We start from the raw sequence: 19,554 nt of genomic DNA on the forward strand, positions 1-19,554 counted from the left end.
CCCCCTTCTACCCCAGTGCTGGGCACACACAGCTCTGCTAGTGCCCCACAATCCTGATCCACACAACAGACTGCAAGTCCACTTTTTCTAACATTTCTCCAGTGCGTCTCCTGTTTAGATGTAGATGTCTGCTGCCCACGGCCCATTGCGTGGCGGCTCCCCACGCAGCCAGGGGACGCGAAGCTGGCACGCAGGGCAGCAGGCAGGAATCCCAGCAATGCCTGCTGTGTTGTTTTCTCTTTGCCCCGCAGTGGGTCAGGTTTCTGTTTGAATGACGGTCCCAGGCAGTGGGAGCTGGAAATTGCTCATCAGTCATGCTGGCTAGGAGACTGAGTAGACCTTGTCCATGTCAGGCATATACCGCATCCCACGGTGGTCTCAGCCCGTCTGTCTTGTTCATCCCTACTGCCAGCTACAGCAAGGTTTAGTCAGGAACCAATCAGGGATCAGCAAGGCACCTGGCGGACAGGGGTAGCCCCATAGGGTCCTGTGATCTGGTCACAGCCATGCAGTCGCTGGACACAGCAGGAGAGGGTAGTGCACTGCTGGTTGTGCTGCGCAGCTGAACGGGGAGCCTCCATTAAGGAAAGCCTTCCCCATTCTGTTTGTGCCTTCTGGGGGTAGCAGGCCTGCTAGGAGCCAATCAAGCCGCAGCTCCAGGGCCAGGAGAGGGGTGTTGCTCCCTGGACTGATACCTCTGTTTGACTCACCTCCCAGTGTCTGAAAACCTCCCTATTCCACAGGCTACAGGCCCCAACTAACACCTGGCAACCAGAAACCTTCCCTACGTTCCATGGGGAAAAGGGCACTGCCACCCAGCCCAGAGGGCTCCCCCACCACTGGAGCAGCACACACAGGTAGCCACAGGCTGCACTCTCCTCTCCTCCAGAGCAAGCTGGAGTCTCCGCTCTCACTCTCCCACCCAACAGGGCAGTAAGACAGTCAGCAGATTTATCCAGTCCCCCGTTCCCATTGCTCCTCACAGCCACCCAGCTTTTCCCAACCACAGCCAGAGTCCAGGGCTGCATTTCCTCTCCTGGGGCCCTTGACTTGTGCTGAGCTCCCCACTGCCTCTCAGCAGAGCCCGGAAAGCAGCTTTCCATTCAGGAACCTATCCCAGTAACTTCATGGCAAAAACCTTGCCAGACTTCCAAGAGTCCTGTTAAACCAAAACGCATGCTGGAATCCAACGCTTCTAGCTCAATGACCCCTTCACCTCCAGGTTCCTGCTTCCTTGGATCTTCGGTGCCCCTGCCGATGCTCAAGGTGTGACCCTGCTCATTACCAGAGCCAGCAGGCAGGCCTAAGAAAACCTCTAACACAACTGCATTGGCTCAGGTGTGGACTGTTCCCTGCCTCACTCCAATATGCCCTCCTCATATATAGCTCCCAACTGCATTCAGCATGGCACAGAATATCTCCCAGAGGATGCCAAACCAGAGCATGGTCTGCCTGTTTTCCTGGACGACCCATTTGTCTGGTGCCCGCTGAAGTTCATATGCTCCTTCCTGGCCTCCTTTGGCAGGTTACTTAGGTTCCCAGTGGCTTAGCACAGAGTCCTACTCGGTGCAGTCTCTCCACCCTCCCGCTCTGGGTCCTGTCTTTAAAGAAAGTGCCCATGTTTCCAAAGAATTCCATTGGAACATGACTTTTACTCCCTATCGAAGGGGGATTCCTAACAGGTCCCAGCACAGCTCACCCGTGACCATTCCCCCTCCTAGCGATGAGAGCAGCAGAACTACACCCAGCAGCCCTGCAGGAGCCATCACTGCGCACAGCACCTTACTAGTCTCTTATGAGAGACCTCGCAATAAGGATCCTGGGAAGACACGCCTGTCAGCTGCCTGAACCCAGCCCAGGCAGCAAGTGCAGGGTAGTTTGGTACAGGCGGCCAGTGCTTTTGGGCCAGGGATGGGCTGCTCGTGATTCCCTTAGGAGGCTATTCTGCAGGCTTGCAGAGCTCCCTGTCTAAGTTTTCCCCCCCGATTCAGTTAAATTTTTCATTCCTTAATTCATCCCCTTGCTCCTAAGTTATTCATACCTGGCCCATCTTCACCATGCCTCTGACAATGAAATCCAGCTAACACAAGACACCTATGTCTACTTGTTCATTTTCAAACCAAGCGTAGAAGCTGGCTCCAGAGCCCGGATTTTTGATAAATAAAACCCCGTGGATTAAAGCTCAGTTCATATGTGTTGTAGTGGGGTCCTCTCCAGGCTCTGTCAGCTGCTCCCAGTACTGAGAGGAGGCTCACTGGTCCAATTCCAAAGCACTCCTCTAAACGAGGCACCACATTAAGAACTTTCCAGTCTTCAATCCCAGTTACTGTGTTCAGATACTGTACAGTCTCACTAGACTAGCTACTGTCTCTTCTGGAGCCCACACACCAGAGCACCTGCCCGCATGATTCTTTGCATTTGAGATCCCCAAGCTGCTCCATAATTTTCCATATAGTCCTTTGCTCACTGACAAGAGTCTCTGGAAAATAAATGTCCTCATTCTTTAAAGCACAGCACGACTACCCTGTCCTTTCTAAAGGGACACAGTCACCTTGACATCTAGACAGTTGCAAGCAGTCTCAGGCATTATGCTGTCTCATGGAGTCCTCTCACTAACTTTTAGAATAGAATCTTAGAAGATTAGGGTTGGAAGAGACCTCAAGAGGTCATCTAGTCCAACCCCCTGCTCAAAGCAGGACCAATCACCAACTAAATCATCCCAGCCAGGGCTTTGTCAAGCCAGGCCTTAACAACCTCTAAGGATGGAGAGTCCACCACCTCACTAGGTAACCCCAGGAGCGGCGCCAGGGTTTTTGCCACCCTAGGCAGCAGCGCTCCTCCTCAGAGCATTTGGCGGCGGGGGTCCTTCCGTTCCGCGTCTTCAGGGCGCTTCGGCGGCGGGTCCCGGAGCGAGTGAAGGACCTGCCGCCGAAGCGCCTCGAAGACATGGAGCAAAAGGACCCCCACTGCCGAATTGCCGCTGAGGGTGGCAAAATGCCACCCCCCAAATCCTGCCGCCCTAGGCGACCGCCTAGGGTCGCCTAGTGGAAGTGCCGGCCCTGGGTAACCCATTCCAGTGCTTCACCACCCTCCTAGTGAAAAAGTTTTTCTTAATATCCAACCTAGACCTCCCCCATTGCAACTTAAGACCATTGCTTCTTGTTCTCTCAAACAACTTTTGTGGTTTTCCTACATTTTAGAATTTCTCTCTCCACTGGTGCTGTGTGAAAGACCCACAAAAAGCACAGGGAGCTGGGAAAAGGGCTATGCATAGCGTGCTGCTAAAGCCACAAACTGAAAAAAACTTGATTAATATTTGCTTTCTCAGACCTCTTTCAGTGATTGCCATCTGGGGTGTTAACTTGTAGCAATGAAAAGTAAAAGCATCCCTGGCAGAACTGTGATCTGTAAGCTGAAGATATCGCCTTAATATCTTACTTCATTTCCCAGGCTGTACTAGACCATAGGTACATGACCCTTTCTCGTTTAAATTTCACACCTTTCACAGGAAATCCCTATTATTCTTTACTGTGATCTCTCGGGCTGTTCTACACTTCAAAACTTTGCCTTTGGAAGGCCAAACTGGTGCGCCAGTCCATTTATATTGTTCAAGGAGGATTTAAGTGTATTCATTTTTCATTTAGTCCTCTAAAACCTATGTCCCCTTCTTTCCACAGCTGCCTTAGTGTTGGACAGTCCTATGGCATCTGCATCGGGGTTCCTTTCATAGAATATCAGGGTTGGAAGGGACCTCAGGAGGTCATCTAGTCCAACCCCCTGCTCAAAGCAGGAACAATTCCCAACTAAATCATCCCAGCCAGGGCTTTGTCAAGCCGGGCCTTAAAAACCTCCAAAGAAGGAGACTCCACCACCTCCCTAGGTAACGCATTCCAGTGCTTCACCACCCTCCTAGTGAAAAAGTTTTTCCTAATATCCAACCTAGACCTCCCCCACTGCAACTTGAGACCATTGCTCCTTGTTCTGTCATCTGCCACCACTGAGAACAGCCGAGCTCCATCCTCTTTGGAACCCCCCCTCAGGTAGTAGAAAGCAGCTATCAAATCCCCCCCCATTCTTCTCTTCTGGAGACTAAACAATCCCAGTTCCCTCAGCCTCTCCTCATAAGTCATGTGCTCCAGACCCCTAATCATTTTTGTTGCCCTCAGCTGGACTCTTTCCAATTTTTCTACATCCTTCTTGTAGTGTGGGGCCCAAAACTGGACACAGTATTCCAGATGAGGCCTCACCAATGTCGAATAAAGGGGAACGATCATGTTCCTCGATCTGCTGGCAATGCCCCTACTTATACAGCCCAAAATGCCGTTAGCCTTCTTGGCAGCAAGAGCACACTGTTGACTCATATCCAGCTTCTCGTCCACTGTGACCCCTAGGTCCTTTTCTGCAGAACTGCTACCCAGCCATTCGGTCCCTAGTCTGTAGCAGTGCATGGGATTCTTAACAAGAGTTAAAGTGGTGCTTGATTTCAGTATCCAAACCTCAGCCAGAAATTATATCCTAGGTTATTTAACTGCTAACCTGGGTTTAGCTCCACGGGAAAACTGTTTCTTGAAAGCTGCAATCACCAAGCGTGTGATTTTACAAAAATGGAAGAGTAGGATCATGCCCAGACAGTAGTATTCAAGACCTGTCCAAGTTAGCAGCCAAATAAAGAATGGCTTGCTGCTGTAGAGAGCAATTATATGAATTTAAAGGCATTTGCCCCCCATTTCTAGCCACATTTGGATTAAAATGTTGAGACTGCTCAAAGAATGCCAGATTGCCATCCCATCTAACCCCATTGCTCTCCTGCCCCAGCCCCCTCCTTCTCTAGTCACATGTATCGCCTCCTCTTTATTACTGTAATCCCACCCTAACATGTTCCATCAATGGAGTTTTGTCTGGTTTTGTACTGTCTGGTCTTGCAGCTTTGACAAGCTGGACAACTGTGCAATTACATCATTCTACTGGAGATCCACACAGTACGTGGAAACACGTACAGGCTGTAAGTCAGTAGTTTTTCCAACTTTTGTATTGGACCCCTTTCACACAGCAAGTCTCTGAATATGACCTGCCCCTCATAAATTAAAAACAGGAGGGGGTAATTTAATGGGGGCTTGGAGCTGTCAGCCCCATGGAGCCAACAGCTCGCGACCCCCATGTAACCACCTGCAACTCACCTGAGGGGTCACAATCCTCAGTTTAAGAACCCCTGCTGTAAGTCATTTACCTTTTTGTACTTTTCATTGTTTCTTTAGTTTATTGATTTTTCATAATAAAAAAAACCACCTGTGCTCACCCCCACATAACTATGTAGATTTCACTGTCTCTTTTAGGTTGGTGTCTGTACTCCTTTCAGAACACTTTTCATTAAGGGTTTCTTTGTGGGAGATCATTTAGAAGGAAGGCTAAGGGTCAGAATATTTGAAAAGAAACAAGTAGAGATATCTGTCCATGAACACATACCACTGCAGGATCTAACAAGTTTTAACAGTTACTCCTGGGGGAATTCTGCACCAAATAATTAAAAATTCTGCACACAATATTTTAAAATTCTAATATTTTATTTGTTAAAATAATGCAACAGAATCACGCTTGTTTAAATAAATTACCAAAATAATTGAAACTACAGTACAATGGATGGAGGAAATCCCCAAACCCACTCTGTCTAATAGTAATGTAGCTAGGTTTGACCCTTTATTTCTAGTTATCAGTCAAAAAATATATGTAGCCATATGCTCAGTGTTACATCATAGGTAACTGAGGAGCAAGCGAGGGCTGGGGACTCAAACTCATAATTTATACTGCCTTTTGACCATCTCCAGAAAGGTCAGTAGGAAACAGTTCATGGAGCACATTTTGATAGGAAATGTTTTCAGTCCAAAAATTTAGACCAGTTCTAATCAATATAGCACCATAAGCATTTATAAGGCCATACGTCCTTTACAACAAGGCTCCTTTACACCACTCTGGCAACATAAAGGAGCCTTAAAATTTTTACACTTGTTTTATACTCCTGGGGGAATTCACTAAGAACAATGGGAACAATTCACTAAGCCAACAGGCTACTACATTCTGCTCTGCCTAAGGGGACAGAGCCTGTCCCACACCTACCTCCTCAGAAACACCCAAAAGCCCTGATCTTCCATGCCAAGCATGCTGCAATAGCGAGCGAGAGGGATAGTCTCTCTCTCACAGGCATGACTGCCCAGCCCCCCCACCCCCCTGCTCTGGTGGTGATTTACATCTCTACCAGCTGCTCCAGATGCCCAAACCAACCTGCCTGCACTGCTGGGGAGGGGTGCTTGACCGCTCTTGTGGCTTCCCTTTACTTCCCGGTCAGAAGTCATTTTTCTGTGGGGAAGCAAATAAATCTGTGGGGGCCATGAATTCTGCGCACACGCAGCAATGCAAAATTCCTCCAGGAGTAAACAGTCATTCATTCAGTGCTGCACAGACAGACTGAGAAAGGAGAACAAATTTCACATTAAAATGATTTTGCAAGTTGTAGCTGGGTCCATGTGTCAATTGTTAATGGACTGAAGAGAGAGCTGTGAAAAGAAGCCTTCTTGACAAAAGTCAGTCCTCCAACACTTTTGTCTTGCTGAAGATGGAAACATCAATGAAGTGCCCACAAAATCAGTGTCCAAAGGGCATTAAATTCTTCTTCTTTGCCCATTGTTTATGGTTGGGGTTTGTAGTGAGCAGGCAACCTGGCCTTTTAGCACAGGAGAAGATGGCAGAGTCCAGCACTGCATAAGGCGATTTTTGATAAAGATAGAAGCAGACCCTCATGTAGGGGGTTCACACTGCGCCCCTGGATATTCAGCCCCTTGGCCCCTCTCCTCCGTGAATCAGGGACACTTCAGTCTGGTGCAACAACCGTGTTCTTTATTTTTGATCAGTTCCCCACCACCAGTTTCCAACTATATACAGGCTTTACAACTGCTTGGCCTACCACAGGCCTGGTCAGCAACAGACTAGGAGGCTCCTACTCCCTCTGAGCCTGACCTCCCACTCTTAGGGTACGTCTACACTACCCGCTGGATTGGCGGGTAGTGATCAATCTATTGGGGATCGATTTATCTCATCTAGTGTAGACGCAATAAATCAATCCCCGATCACTCTGCCGTCGACTCCTGTACTCCACAGTGGCGAGAGGCAGAAGCGGAGTCGACAGGGGAGCAGCGGCAGTCGACCCCGTGCCGTGAGGACGCGAGGTAAGTCAACCTAAGATACGTCGACTTTAGCTACGCTATTCTCGTAGCTGAAGTTGCGTATCTTAGGTCGACCCCCCAGTGTAGACCAGGCCTTAGTCTCCACCCCTCCTTTCTCTCACTTCCTTCCAGCCTTATAGCTCCTGCTAATGAGGCTGGCAGGTGTGGTCAGTTACCACGCAAACATAGGGCGGTTCACCCAGCCCTAATCCATTCCCCTTGATTTGGGCTGGAGTGGCAGGAGCTGACTAGGGGCTTCTCAACCAGCACCCTGCCACACCTCACCACAGGGTATTTACACACGACTGACCTGTGGAGTACAGAGGATTCACCTGTTGTGTAACATTCTGGAAGGGGCATGTGTTTTATCTGTCAGGTTTCAATGAGAAGCTTCACTGGCTTAGGCCATCAGAGATGTACTTTGGGACATTTTGAAATAATCCAAATCAAGGAAGACTTGAGGACTCCACTGCAAGATTAATGCAGACAAAGCAGGGGGACAGGTGATATCTATTAACTCTTTGGAGTCGCAGCCCTGTCCCCTCTGTGGTTCTCCCAGGGGAGATGGGGTCTTGTCAGCATTCTCCTCACTGATCAGCGGACAGGGCAAGTTTTAAATCAGTCCCCAGTGGGGAGTATATTCTAGTCTTAAGTTGTTCTGGCCAGTGACCAGCCCTTCCTTTATGCTTGTATAGTGCTAAGCATGCTGCAGGCACTACTGGGAACAAACCAAAAGCCAGGGTACTACATATAACTTTGCTTAGAATCCAACATGCCAGTGAAGTGAGATGTGCCCACTGTGTTTTAATTAGAAGGATTTTTGCCACTGGGCAGCGCTCTGGGATGGTGAGAGGAGCTTGCTTGTTGTTTGCCAACAGAGCGAGTTCTCAGTATGAACCGCAGGCACGGAGATTGAGGGAACTAGTACTTCAAGGAGCCGGGGAGATAGCACTGCTCTAGGGGAGATAGGATGCCTCCTTCCCAAGCGTTCTCCAGTCCTTGGCTTCTAGACTCAGGCTGCCAAGAAGAGGGGGTGGTTACTGCTTGTTGTGGTGATTCTGCAACATCAACATCTGTGAAGTAATAGCTGGGCTGAACTCCTCCAACCCAAGTCCTAGCACCACATCCCATGCAGGCCACAGGAGATGCTGAGCTGCCAGCTTGGAAGGCAGGCTGGATATGGCAGAATCAAACCAAACCCGAAGGGCTGAAAGAGTTTCAGCTGCTTCCTAGCCTCCGCCCACCCTACCCCACTACCACGTACATGCCCCTCTGCACTTTCTGGTTTCAAGTGAGGCAGGCAGCAGAGCCGCCAGAAGAAAGGCTTCTCTCATGGCCATTCTAATTCAGCCAAAACAGAACACGAGATCTTTGCACAAATACACTGGCCGAAGATGTTTGGGTAACCCAGAAGATGTCTGAACCTGTCCCTAGTCACGACTAACATCAGGAAAACGGGAACACCCTCAAAACCCCAGTAGGGTCCCTACAGACCCCCCTGCTGTGCATTCTCCAATTGGATACAGTAGCCAGCATGTTATCAGTCATCGCACAGGCATATTCCCACACCCATAGGCACAACATCAAGATCGTGTCTTTTGTGTAGCTAAAACGCTCATCCGGCAGAGAAGTAGTAACCAATCTTCTCCTGTGCACTGCTCATTTCCTTTGGCTCCCCTTTTAATAGGAAATTAGTCAAACAGCACTCAGCATTACATATACCCAATACCCTGTATACAGCTTCAATATGTCCATCCTCAGGTGCCTACCCTCGGTAGCTGGTGTGTGCACATGCTCTCTCAGTAAGCTGTACCATGCTCTCTCCATAAGCTGCGCAGATAGCCGGCTCAGCAAACCCGACAGCACTGCCCAGAAAGACCACATGCTGGGTTCCGCGGCAAAGGCGCTCAGCCAGGTTTATTGTCAACAGATCATGGTCCTTGTGCCCCCCCAGGAGCCACAGGGACACTAACACAGGTATGCCCATCACAATGGGCTCAGCTCACTCAGCAATGGCACTTTTGGTTGGACAAAGGTGCCCCTCCTAGGATTTCTCTTGTATACATTGATAGGAACAGGTATCACACCCCAATGGCCCAAGGGGTCCCCTGGGGAAGGCAGATCAGCATTGTATATGGTTAACGCTATTGCAAGCATCGCAGGGCATTTTGGGAAGGGTCAAAGGTGTGAGTGAGTGTGGAACAAAAGATTCCTTCACAGGTCACGTGAGGCCAGAGGGGGAAGGAGGAAAAGAGCAAAGAACAGGTTAACTCTGCGCTCCTGCTAGGCCCAAAAATAAGATGCTGACTCCAGCCCGCTCAAGGCCACAACACACATCTGACTCTCGGCTGCCTGCCAAGAAAGAGGGGGGCCCGGAATTCACCGATCAGCCATAAGGAAGGAAGATGCAGCTGAGCAGACCTGCAAAGGCAGCCCATAACAAGCGAGACAAGTGAAGGCCAGCACGGAGGAAAACAACGAGGTCAACAAAGTCTAGCCGGTGTGTTTTGGGAAAGCCGAGGAGACCACAGAGAGCTGGTTTGGACTGGTACAAAAAACACCAGGAACAGAGGTCACGAAATAAAACACCCGCAAAGGCACCCTGGACTTAAAAACCCTCCTAAGAGCTGGAGCAATTCGGAGATCGCAGCGGACCCCGGACAACCTGGGCCCAGGACAGAACTCCCATCCACCCTTCCCCCTCTTCTTCTTATGTTACACCCAGGCTTGGCCAGCCTAGGGTAGAGCGTGTGTGAGTATGAAAGTAGGTTAGGGCTTGGGGCATTAATGCTTCCTTCCTTCCTCTGAGTGACATGGGGAGCACCCCTCACTCTCCGCTGTTATTATTTTATGAATAAAGCTTTAAACTTAGACCCTTGGTGTGTTTCGTCATCTCCTCCCCTAAAGATCCTATGGCTTCAGCCTAATCACCTAACGCCTCAGGCAGACTGGTAACAGAAATCTGCCACACAGGTTACGTGTCACACTCCTGACATGGTCAGTTACCGACCCTACACCTTGGACCAGCTGGTTCGAACAAAACATCCCCCTCCATCATCCTCCCATCCTTGTCTTACTCAGGGTCAGTGTGATCCTGTACCATCACCTAGGACAGGGGTTATGCCATAACTCCACGTTGGGGTAGACCTGTGCCAGCCTTCCGGAATGGGATTACATGAATACCCAGCGCCTAGTACTTCTTAGAGTGCCTGTGTTTTAGCAATGCCACCCAGGCTTTTGCCAAGTTCATGTACCAGGCAGTGAACATGTAAGTAGGCGTTTGCTTTATGACAGGGCCTGACCTTTTCTAACTTTGATTTAGGCCTCAGGCCTTGCACCAGGCCCTGTGCTCCAGGCTCGCTCTCTCTACTATACCTAACTTCTGCCTACATCCCTATCTGCGCAACACAGCTCCCCTTGTATAGCACGACGCAATGTTAACACAAAGGCAGCAATCCCCAACCCCCTGGCTAGCAATGCACTGGGAACAACTACTGACTAGCAATGCACTGGGAACAACTACTCTTGAGAGAAATCAGGGTGGATAAAAATCTGATTTAAATAAAAAAAATCTGATTTTTTTTAAATCATTGATTTTTTTGATAAAATGCTTTTTGAGGAAAAAGCCTATCTAAAGATAGATACATTAAAGCTCAAAGATGATATCATGGAATAGGGATTATAAATTCTAATTTATATTGTCTCATACTATAGTTCATGTAATGTTTAAGAAAAGTTTTGTAAATGAGTTCCAATAGTTCATGGATTAGGGACCCAATTTTATGGGGTTCCAGGGGTTTCTGTATAGATTATTTAGGTTAATCTTTCTATCTACACAATGGGACTCAGTGCTCAGTCTAGAAGATACCATCAGAGATGCTTAGTTTTTCAGTTCTCAAACTGTGGATTTGTGTCTCCAGAGGTAACATGCTGGTTAACAGCAAAAATGTTTTTAAATAAATAAATAAATAAAATATAGAGGTGAGAAATAAGAGACCTCAACCCTATTGTCCCTCTGCAAATTTGTGTACACAGAGTCAATCCCTTGCCGCTCTCTAAAAGTGCAAAGTTTCAAAAAGTTCAATGAATAGAAGCTTGTTGGGGGCCGAATAGATCTGGACAAGGAGAATAAGTCTGGAGATAAATGTGAGACGGGAGGGACAGGCAGTAGAAACAAAAGTGAAACTGTTTAAGAAGCATATTCCAGAAGTCTTGAGGTCTTCCTGAGTGTAGCCTTCATTGATTTGAAATCTACCATACCATTCTCTCACTAGAAGGGAAACCCTATAATGGCAGCCAGCCGTAAAAGAGACACAGTTTGGGAATAAGAACCATTCAAGAAATATATGTTTGCTGATGTTTTTTTAAAGAAAGTCACACCAGCGAACAGGTGGAAGTCACTTAAGCACTTGGATTCAGACACTGTTGAAGTGATAGTCTCACTTTTAACAGCAGTAGCTTCTTCTGCCCGTGTAGAAAGAATATTTTCTTCCCTTGGACTAATTCATTCCAAATTGAGAAATTTTTTGGGACCTGAAAAAGCAGAAAAGCTTGTTTTTCTTTTCCAGATTATGAACAAACAGGAAAATGAAGGTGAAGACGACTGAATTAGCTGCAGAAGCCAATATTTTATGTTTCTCGTGTTGACCTGGCTGACATAGTCGATTTAATTTTTTTTTAAATATTTCATTTAATGATTTTAAACAACTTTAACAAAAACAAACCTGATTTTAAAAACTTGAATGTTTAACTAAATTCAAAAATTCATATGCTTGTTTTTTTAAAATATTATATGTTTCCTGTTGAAGAAAAAAAATCCAGAATACAGAACGTTGTTGTTTTAGTTAAATAAAACAATTTAAATGTCTGTCTGGTGATGTTCTCCTCCTAATACAGCATGGCAAGAAAATCCTCCAAATATTGATTAACCTGTTGAATTGGAGATAGTTCATCTCCCAATGACTTCATAAATATCTGCTTCAATTACCTTTGGTAAATGAAATAACCAAACAATAGTTTATTTTCTGATATAGCTGTAAAACTAATCTGAAAAGTTTTCAAATAAATCACTTTAAAAAATATATAGTGTGTACCTTCTAAAAATGAAACCTACATCTATCTCTGAGTTGTGAAGAATATGTATTAAGATTATAACAACCCACAAGAATGCACTTTTATGTAGAAATCCATGATTAAATCGAGTCTTCCTGACTAGTGATTTAAATCATGAGTTAAATCAATTTGATTTAAATCAAATCCACCCTCAGAGAAATTCAGAGCAGTGCCAGGCTGTGGTTCTGGGGTATCACTGAGGTGTCATTCCTGCAGATCCCTGGGAAATCTCCAAACATGACAGTATCATAATGGTAACAGTCAATACCACTCACCACCTTACTGCCACTGGCCAGCCGACTACACGGTTAAAATTGGTCCTCAGTGGTAAAGAAACAACATGCAATAAACTAGGCACAAGTCACAGGGATAACAGTAGGTACCCAGAACAGATCCACTGTGATTCCAGGCCACCACTCCTCTCTGATAATGCAGTGGTGTAATAGCAGAACTCTGGAAATGCAATGGGCTAAACCATTCACATATGCTTCATGGAGACCCTTCTGCACAACACACGCCCTGCTTCATCTAAGAGTTGCATGTGCATCTGTCTATGCTTCAGGAACCAAGACAGACATGCACAACCACGCTCTCCTTCTACACTCCCTGACCTATCAGCGGGCAGCTTCTGAGACAATCGCAGCCACTCAAACCCCACCAAAACCAAGTCAAGACACTGGCACAAGGTAGGCACTGGATGCCTCCATGCCAGCCAATACCCCAGCAAGAAAAAAAGAAACCTTATTTTAGGAGAGTCTTCCAACATCCAAGACAACACAGAGAAAGGCACGAAACCCACAGTGAGAACATGTGGAGTCAGAAAGAACATTAAAGAAGCTGGCTTACGAGAAACATCAATGCTTAGTGAAGAGCACAGAATCCATCAGGCAGCCATGCCCTCCAGCACCCCTTCTTGTCTCTTTAACCACGTGGCACACACAAGGAAACATACACCCTTTGCAACACTTACCCTGATTCTCCGCATTGCAGTCACAATCTCCACCCTGCTGTTTGGCCGAGGCACATCAAGGCTTCCAATGTACTAGAAAAAAGGGGAAAATAGGATTAGGACAGCTCCCATGTTCGAAAAATAGCACAGATGTGCAGGGAATTTTCCATCAAGCAGCTAAACCACCCCCCTGCCAATGCAGGAGCATTTCTCCTTATACATCACAGCATTTTGTCCAGTCTATTTTACGTGTCCTATACAATGACGCTTCTGTCACTTTCCCATGGAAACTATTCCACAGTCTAATCCATCTGTCAGGAAATTTTCCTTGATATTCATCCTAAATTTTCCATTTCTTAATCTCATCCCATTATTCCTATGCTGAGTCATCCTACCCCCCCCCTCCCATCTATTGGCCTGATGTTTTCATCTTTCGCACATCTGCAGATTATTCCTTCTCCCTGTCATGCGAGGCATTTCATCAAGCCACATATTTAACTGTCTTTATTCATAGGTTTTAAGGCCAGCAGGGACCATTAGAAGAACCTAGTCTGACCTCCTGCATAGCACAGGACGGAGACTCCACCCAATGATTCCTGCACCAAACCCATACCTTCCGGCAGATCTTTTGGAAAGACATTTCACCATAAGATCCCCATTGTGGAGAGCCCCCCATGTCCTTAGCTAAGTTGTTCCAATGGTTAATTACCCTTGCTGCTAAAAAAAGTGTGCCTTATTTTGATTCTGAATGTGCCAAGCATCAGCTTCCAGTCACTAGATCCTGTTATACTTTTGCCTGCTAGATTCAAGAGCCCTTTGCTCTCAGAAATGTCTTCCTCACATAGGTACTTATAGGAGATGATTAGTCATCCCTTAAAACTTCCCTTGCATAAACCAGATTTGACTTTTTAGTCTCTCAGTATAAGGCAGGTCTTTCAGACCTGAAATCGTTCTTGTAACTCTTTACTGAGCGCCTTCCAATTTTTTAACATTGTTTTTGAAGTGTGGACACCAGAATTGGACTCAGTATCCAATAATGATCTCATCAGTGCTGTATACAGCTCAATAGTCATCCACTTAGATATCCAAGCATTGCATAAGCTCTGTTAACCACAACATCCCACTGGGATCTCATGTTCAGCTGGTTTCCATCATGACCTCTAGGTCTCTCAGAGGTCCTGCTTTCCAGGATGTGGTCCTCTGTCCTGTAAGTGGCCTTTTATTTTCTGTTCCTAGATATCGTTCCTTGCAGGTGGCAGTATTAACACACATTACTTGATTGCATCCAGCTTATAAAGAGATCCGGACCACTCTAAAGCCGACCTGTTCTCAGTATTTACTACTTCATCAATCTGTGTCCTCTATAAACTTTATCTACAATCATTTTCTTCAAGATCATTGATCAAGATAGAGTAGCATTATGTCAAGAACAGTCCACTCCATCACCACATGGGATGAGGATTCCCCAAGTACAATTATGGTTTGATGAGCTCTTTCAGCCAGACAGCTTTTAATTCCTTTACTATGAGCCAATGTCATTTTGTATAGTGTTAATTTTTTAGTCTTCCTTTGGAGAAAGTTCTGAAGGAACTCAAATGTGAAATTGCCAGACTACTACTAACTGTGGTTTGTAACCTATCATTTAAATCAGCTTCTGTACCAGATGACTCGAGTACAGCTAATGTGATGCCAAATTTTTTACAAAAATGCTCCAGAGGTGATCCCGGCAATTACAGGCACTGCGATAAGCCTGACTTCAGTACCAGGTAAATGTTGAAACTATAGTAAAGAACAGAATTATTAGACACACAGATGAACATAATCTGTTGGGGAAGAGTCAACATGGCTTTTGTAAAGGGAAATCACGCCTCACCAATCTACTAGAATTCTTTGAGGGGGGGGATCAACAAGTATGTGGACAAGGGGGATCCAGAGGATAGAGCATACTTAGATTTTCAGAAAGCCTGTGACAAGATCCCTCACCAAAGGCTCTTAAGCAAAGTAAGCTGTCATGGAATAAGAGGAAAGGTCCTCTCATGGATCAGTAACTGGTTAAAAGATAGGGTAGGATTAAATGGTCAGTTTTCAGAACTGAGAGAGGTAAATAGCGGTATCCCCCAGAGGGATGAACTGAGACCAGTACTAGTCAACATATTCATAAATGATCTCGAAAAAGGGGTAAACAGTGAGGTGGCAAAATTTGCAGACGATACAAAACTACTCAAGATAGTGAAGTCAAAAGCAGACTGAAGAGTTACAAAGGGATCTCACAAAACTGGGTGACTGGACAACAAAATAGCAGATGAAATTCAATGTTGATAAACACAAAGTAATGCACATTAATCCCAATTATACATATAAAATGATGGGATCTAAATTAGCTGTTACCACTCAAGAAAGAGATCTTGGAGTCATTGTGGATAGTTCTCTGAAAACATCTGCTCAACGTGCAGTCAAAAAAACCTAACAAAATGCTGGGAATCATTAAGAAAGGGATAGATAAGAAAACAGAAAAAATAATATTGCCTCTATATAAATTCATGATACACCCACACCTTGAATACTGCATGCAGATCTGGTTACCACATCTCAAAAAAGATATACTGGAATTGGAAAAGGAACAGAAAAGGGCAACAAAAATGATTAGGGGTATGGAACACATTCCGTATGAAGAGATTAATAAGACTGGGACTTCCTGGTTTGGAAAAGAGGCGACTAGAGGGGGATCTGATAGAGGTCTATAAAATCATGAGTGGTGTGGAGAAAGTAAATAAGGAAGTGTTATTTACTCCTCACAACACAAGAACTAGGGGTCACCAAATGAAATTAATAGGCAGCAGGTTTAAAAACAAAAGGAAGTATTTTTTCACATAACGCAGTCAACCTGTGGAACTCTTTGTAAGAGAATGTTGTGAAGGCCTAGACTATAACAGAGTTCAAAAAAGAACTAGATAAGTTGATGGCTATTAGCCACGATGATCAGAGATGCAACCCCATGCTCTGGGTGCCCCTAAACCTCTGGCTGCCAGGGGATGGATCACTCAATGATTGCCTGTTCTGTTCATTCCCTTTGAAGCACTTGGGATTGGCCACTGTCAGAAGACAGGACACTGGGCTAGATGGACCATTGGTCTGACCCAGCATGGCCTGTGATGTTATTGACATGAACTGTGAGTGTATAGATCATTGTTGCAACCAGGGTCCTATGGTTGCACCAGATCTTGTACAGAGGAGGTCAAGCGGGGGCGTCTATGGAAAGGTTGTAGTTTGCTGGTTATGATTACGCTGTCTGTGTGTATCATTTTTGTATTTGAAGTTATGAATATTGGCTATGTACTTGTATCTCAATGTGTTTGATTCTCAATGAGTTTTTCTGGGAACGTTCAAACTAACATGTAAACAATGGCGTCAGTCTGCAAAAAGCTGAATGATTCATGGACATGTGACTTGCCCAGGTTGTTAAAACTCCATCTTGCTGCTGTGATTTTGCACAGGAGAACAAAGGGGTTTCTGCCCACAAGAGAAAGAATATAAAAGGCCCTGGAAACCTCTCCATTTTGTCTTCAGCTGGCTCAAGAGATGGCCTCTTCACCCCCAAGAGATGCCTGAAAGAAACTGGAACAAAGGACAGTAACTACAGGGGTGTGAGTGATTGCTGGACCCAGACTAGGAAGAAGTACAATCTGTGAAAGAAGCTTATTGGGACATCTCTGAGGGTGAGATTCACCTGCATTCAGTTTCTTACTGTATCAGGCATAGATTTACGTGTTTCGTTTTATTTTGCTAGATAACTTACTTTGTTCTGTCTGTTATTACTTGGAACCACTTAAATCCTACTTTTGATAATTAATAAAATCACTTTTTGCTTATTAATTAACCCAGAGTAAGTAATCAATACCTGGGGGAGCAAACAGCTGTGCTCCTCTCTCTATCAGTGTTATAGAGGGTGGACAATTTATGAGTTTACCCTGTATAAGCTTTATACAGAGTAAAATGGATGTATTTGGGGTTTGGACCCCATTGGGAACTGGGTATCTGGGTGCTGGAGACAGGAGTACCTGCTAAGTGGTTTTCAGTTGAAGCCTGCAGCTTTCGGGGATGTGGTTCAGACCTGAGTCTGTGTTCACAGCAGGCTAGTGTGTCTGGCTCAACAAGACAGTGGTCTGGAGGTCCAAACTGGCAAAGAAAACGGGCTCAGAAGCAGTCTCAGCACATCCCAAAGTGGGGTCTCTGTGACCCAACCTGTCACATGGCCGTTCTTATGAACATTTCTATTGCTCTTCTATGAATTCCTTACTGTTTGTTGAGGAACACTAAGTGTGATACTCCAGGAATGACCAGAGCTGTATAAAGAATGACTAGAAACTCTCCCCTCAGTAGCATGATCCCCATCTATCTATTGTGACAGGGTCAGGCCAGAGGGCTACAGGAGAGTGATCCTTTTGCATACCGGGACGTGGGCGAGTGCTAGCTAGCCCACTGCTGAAAGCCCCTCCTCCCGCCTAAGGAGGGGCTACTAAACCCGGAACCCAACTGAGTTCGGGGGACAACAAAGGCAATAACAGGAACAGGCGTGGGGGTCAAAGGGCCAAAACTAAGGAACCGGAAGGGAACACCGAGCAGAGAACCCCAGACAGTGCCCACTGCTCCTCGAAAACATCAAGAGAGCCGGTGGATGCTGCCCAGAGGAACTGTGCCCGGATACGTGAACGGATGAAAGAACGAAAAACGGCCCCAGTCGCAGGCCCCCCCTCTGCCAAACTCATCTCCCTGGTGTTACGAATGGCCACCTAGGCCATGGCTAGAAGGAGGTTGACGAGGTGGTCCCACGACTTCGTGAGGCCTCGGATCGGGTGTGCATAAAGAAATAAGTGCGGGGAAAAGTGCAGCCAGAACCTCAATAAGAGGTTCTGGAGGAGCTGGAAGAGGGGCTGCAGCCTGGCGCACTGAAGGTATGCGTGCGCCAGGGTCTCCTTCACGCCACAGAAGGGACAGGCTTCAGGCACAGTGGTAAACCGCGCCAAGTACACGCCTGTGCTCACAGCTCCAAGCAGGAGCCGCCAGCTGATATCCCCGGCTGGCCGCGGGACTAAGGTGGAATAGAAACTGGCCCACCGGGGTTTCCCACCCTCCACTGCTGGTAGAAGGTCCCGCCACTTGGTGTCTAGGTGGGACACGAGGGTGGGGTAATGAAGCGTGTGCAGCATGAGCGCGTACAGATGGCCCCTTGGCGCGGTTTGGAAACAAACCGGCTGCATTACATGCAGCCAGCTGGAGGTATGGGGGGGGGGGAAGGCCAGGAAGGCTCACGGGGCAGGGGGCCGATGGAAAGATCCGGAGGGCCTGGAGTGATGGGTGGGCGGGGCGCACCCTCTCGCAGGACCCGCTCGAGGAAAAACCGAGCCGCGGGAGGCAGGGCTGCCTCCACCTCCTGGAGTACGCGCCGGGGGGTCGTAAGGGTGGAGAGCCCCATGCGCCGACCGAGCGCCTGGGGATTCACCCAGCCCCACAGGTCGTAGTCCAGGAGGTCTCCAATCTTGATGACTCCCGCCAGGACCAACCTCCGGCACACCAAGGAGGACTCCGCCACCTGCACACAAAGATGGGGATTGTGTAACGGGGCTCCGCGAGATCTACCCCCTCGGTGGCCACAAAGGACCTGGTTGCTGAAACCAGCCTCCAGGTCCGGAGGAGGTCCTGGTAGAAGACCGGCAGCTCGGAGAGGTCTCACGGAAGACCTCTCGGATGGAGAAAAAAGAGCTGCCGGTTATATTGGAGCCCTCGCAGGTGGCGGAAGAAGGCGTGCACCAATAGGCTCCACGCCGAGCCACCTGCACTATAAAGGAGTCTCTGCAGAGCCTGGAGGCGGAAGACATGGACCTGCATGCACATGCACATCAGGCCCTGTCCGCCCTCCTCCAGGGGGAGATGGAGAACCCCGGAAGAGACCCAGTGCAGTCCCGGCCAAAAAAACTCCAGAACCAACCTCTGGAGATTGGCCAGGAACACGGGGGGCGGGCACAGGGTGTTGAGTCGGTGCCAGAGCATGGACAGGACCAGTAGGTTGAGCACTAGTGCTCTCCCCCGGAGGGAGAGGCACAGGAGCAGTCCTGTCCAGCTCCGCAACCGCCCAGTCACCCTGCCCTCTAAACCGTGCCAGTTCTCCGGCAGAGACGGATGCGTGGCGGAAAGATAAACGCCAAGATAGAGTAGCGGACCCATGCTCTACCGGATGGCTTGAAGCGCGGGTGGGAGGGGGCTCGCCTGCCACCCGGCCCC

The 19,554-nt window shown here is 47.3% G+C and overlaps 1 protein-coding gene across 1 annotated transcript in view; it reads right to left on the reverse strand.

Moving 5' to 3' along the window:
* Nucleotides 1-13,364, reverse strand: part of NOS1AP (nitric oxide synthase 1 adaptor protein) — an 88,863-nt gene extending 75,499 nt beyond the window's left edge. Inside the window, exon 1 of the mRNA XM_026656187.1 lies at nucleotides 13,297-13,364. Coding sequence (XP_026511972.1) covers nucleotides 13,297-13,311 — 15 coding nt within the window. The 5' untranslated portion in view covers nucleotides 13,312-13,364. The remainder of the gene's footprint in view (nucleotides 1-13,296) is intronic.
* Between the last annotated feature and the right edge of the window lie 6,190 nt (nucleotides 13,365-19,554).

Source organism: Terrapene carolina, unplaced genomic scaffold (assembly GCF_002925995.2).
Source record: "Terrapene carolina triunguis isolate 2854851 unplaced genomic scaffold, T_m_triunguis-2.0 Scaffold212, whole genome shotgun sequence".
NCBI classification, from domain to species: domain Eukaryota; kingdom Metazoa; phylum Chordata; order Testudines; family Emydidae; genus Terrapene; species Terrapene triunguis.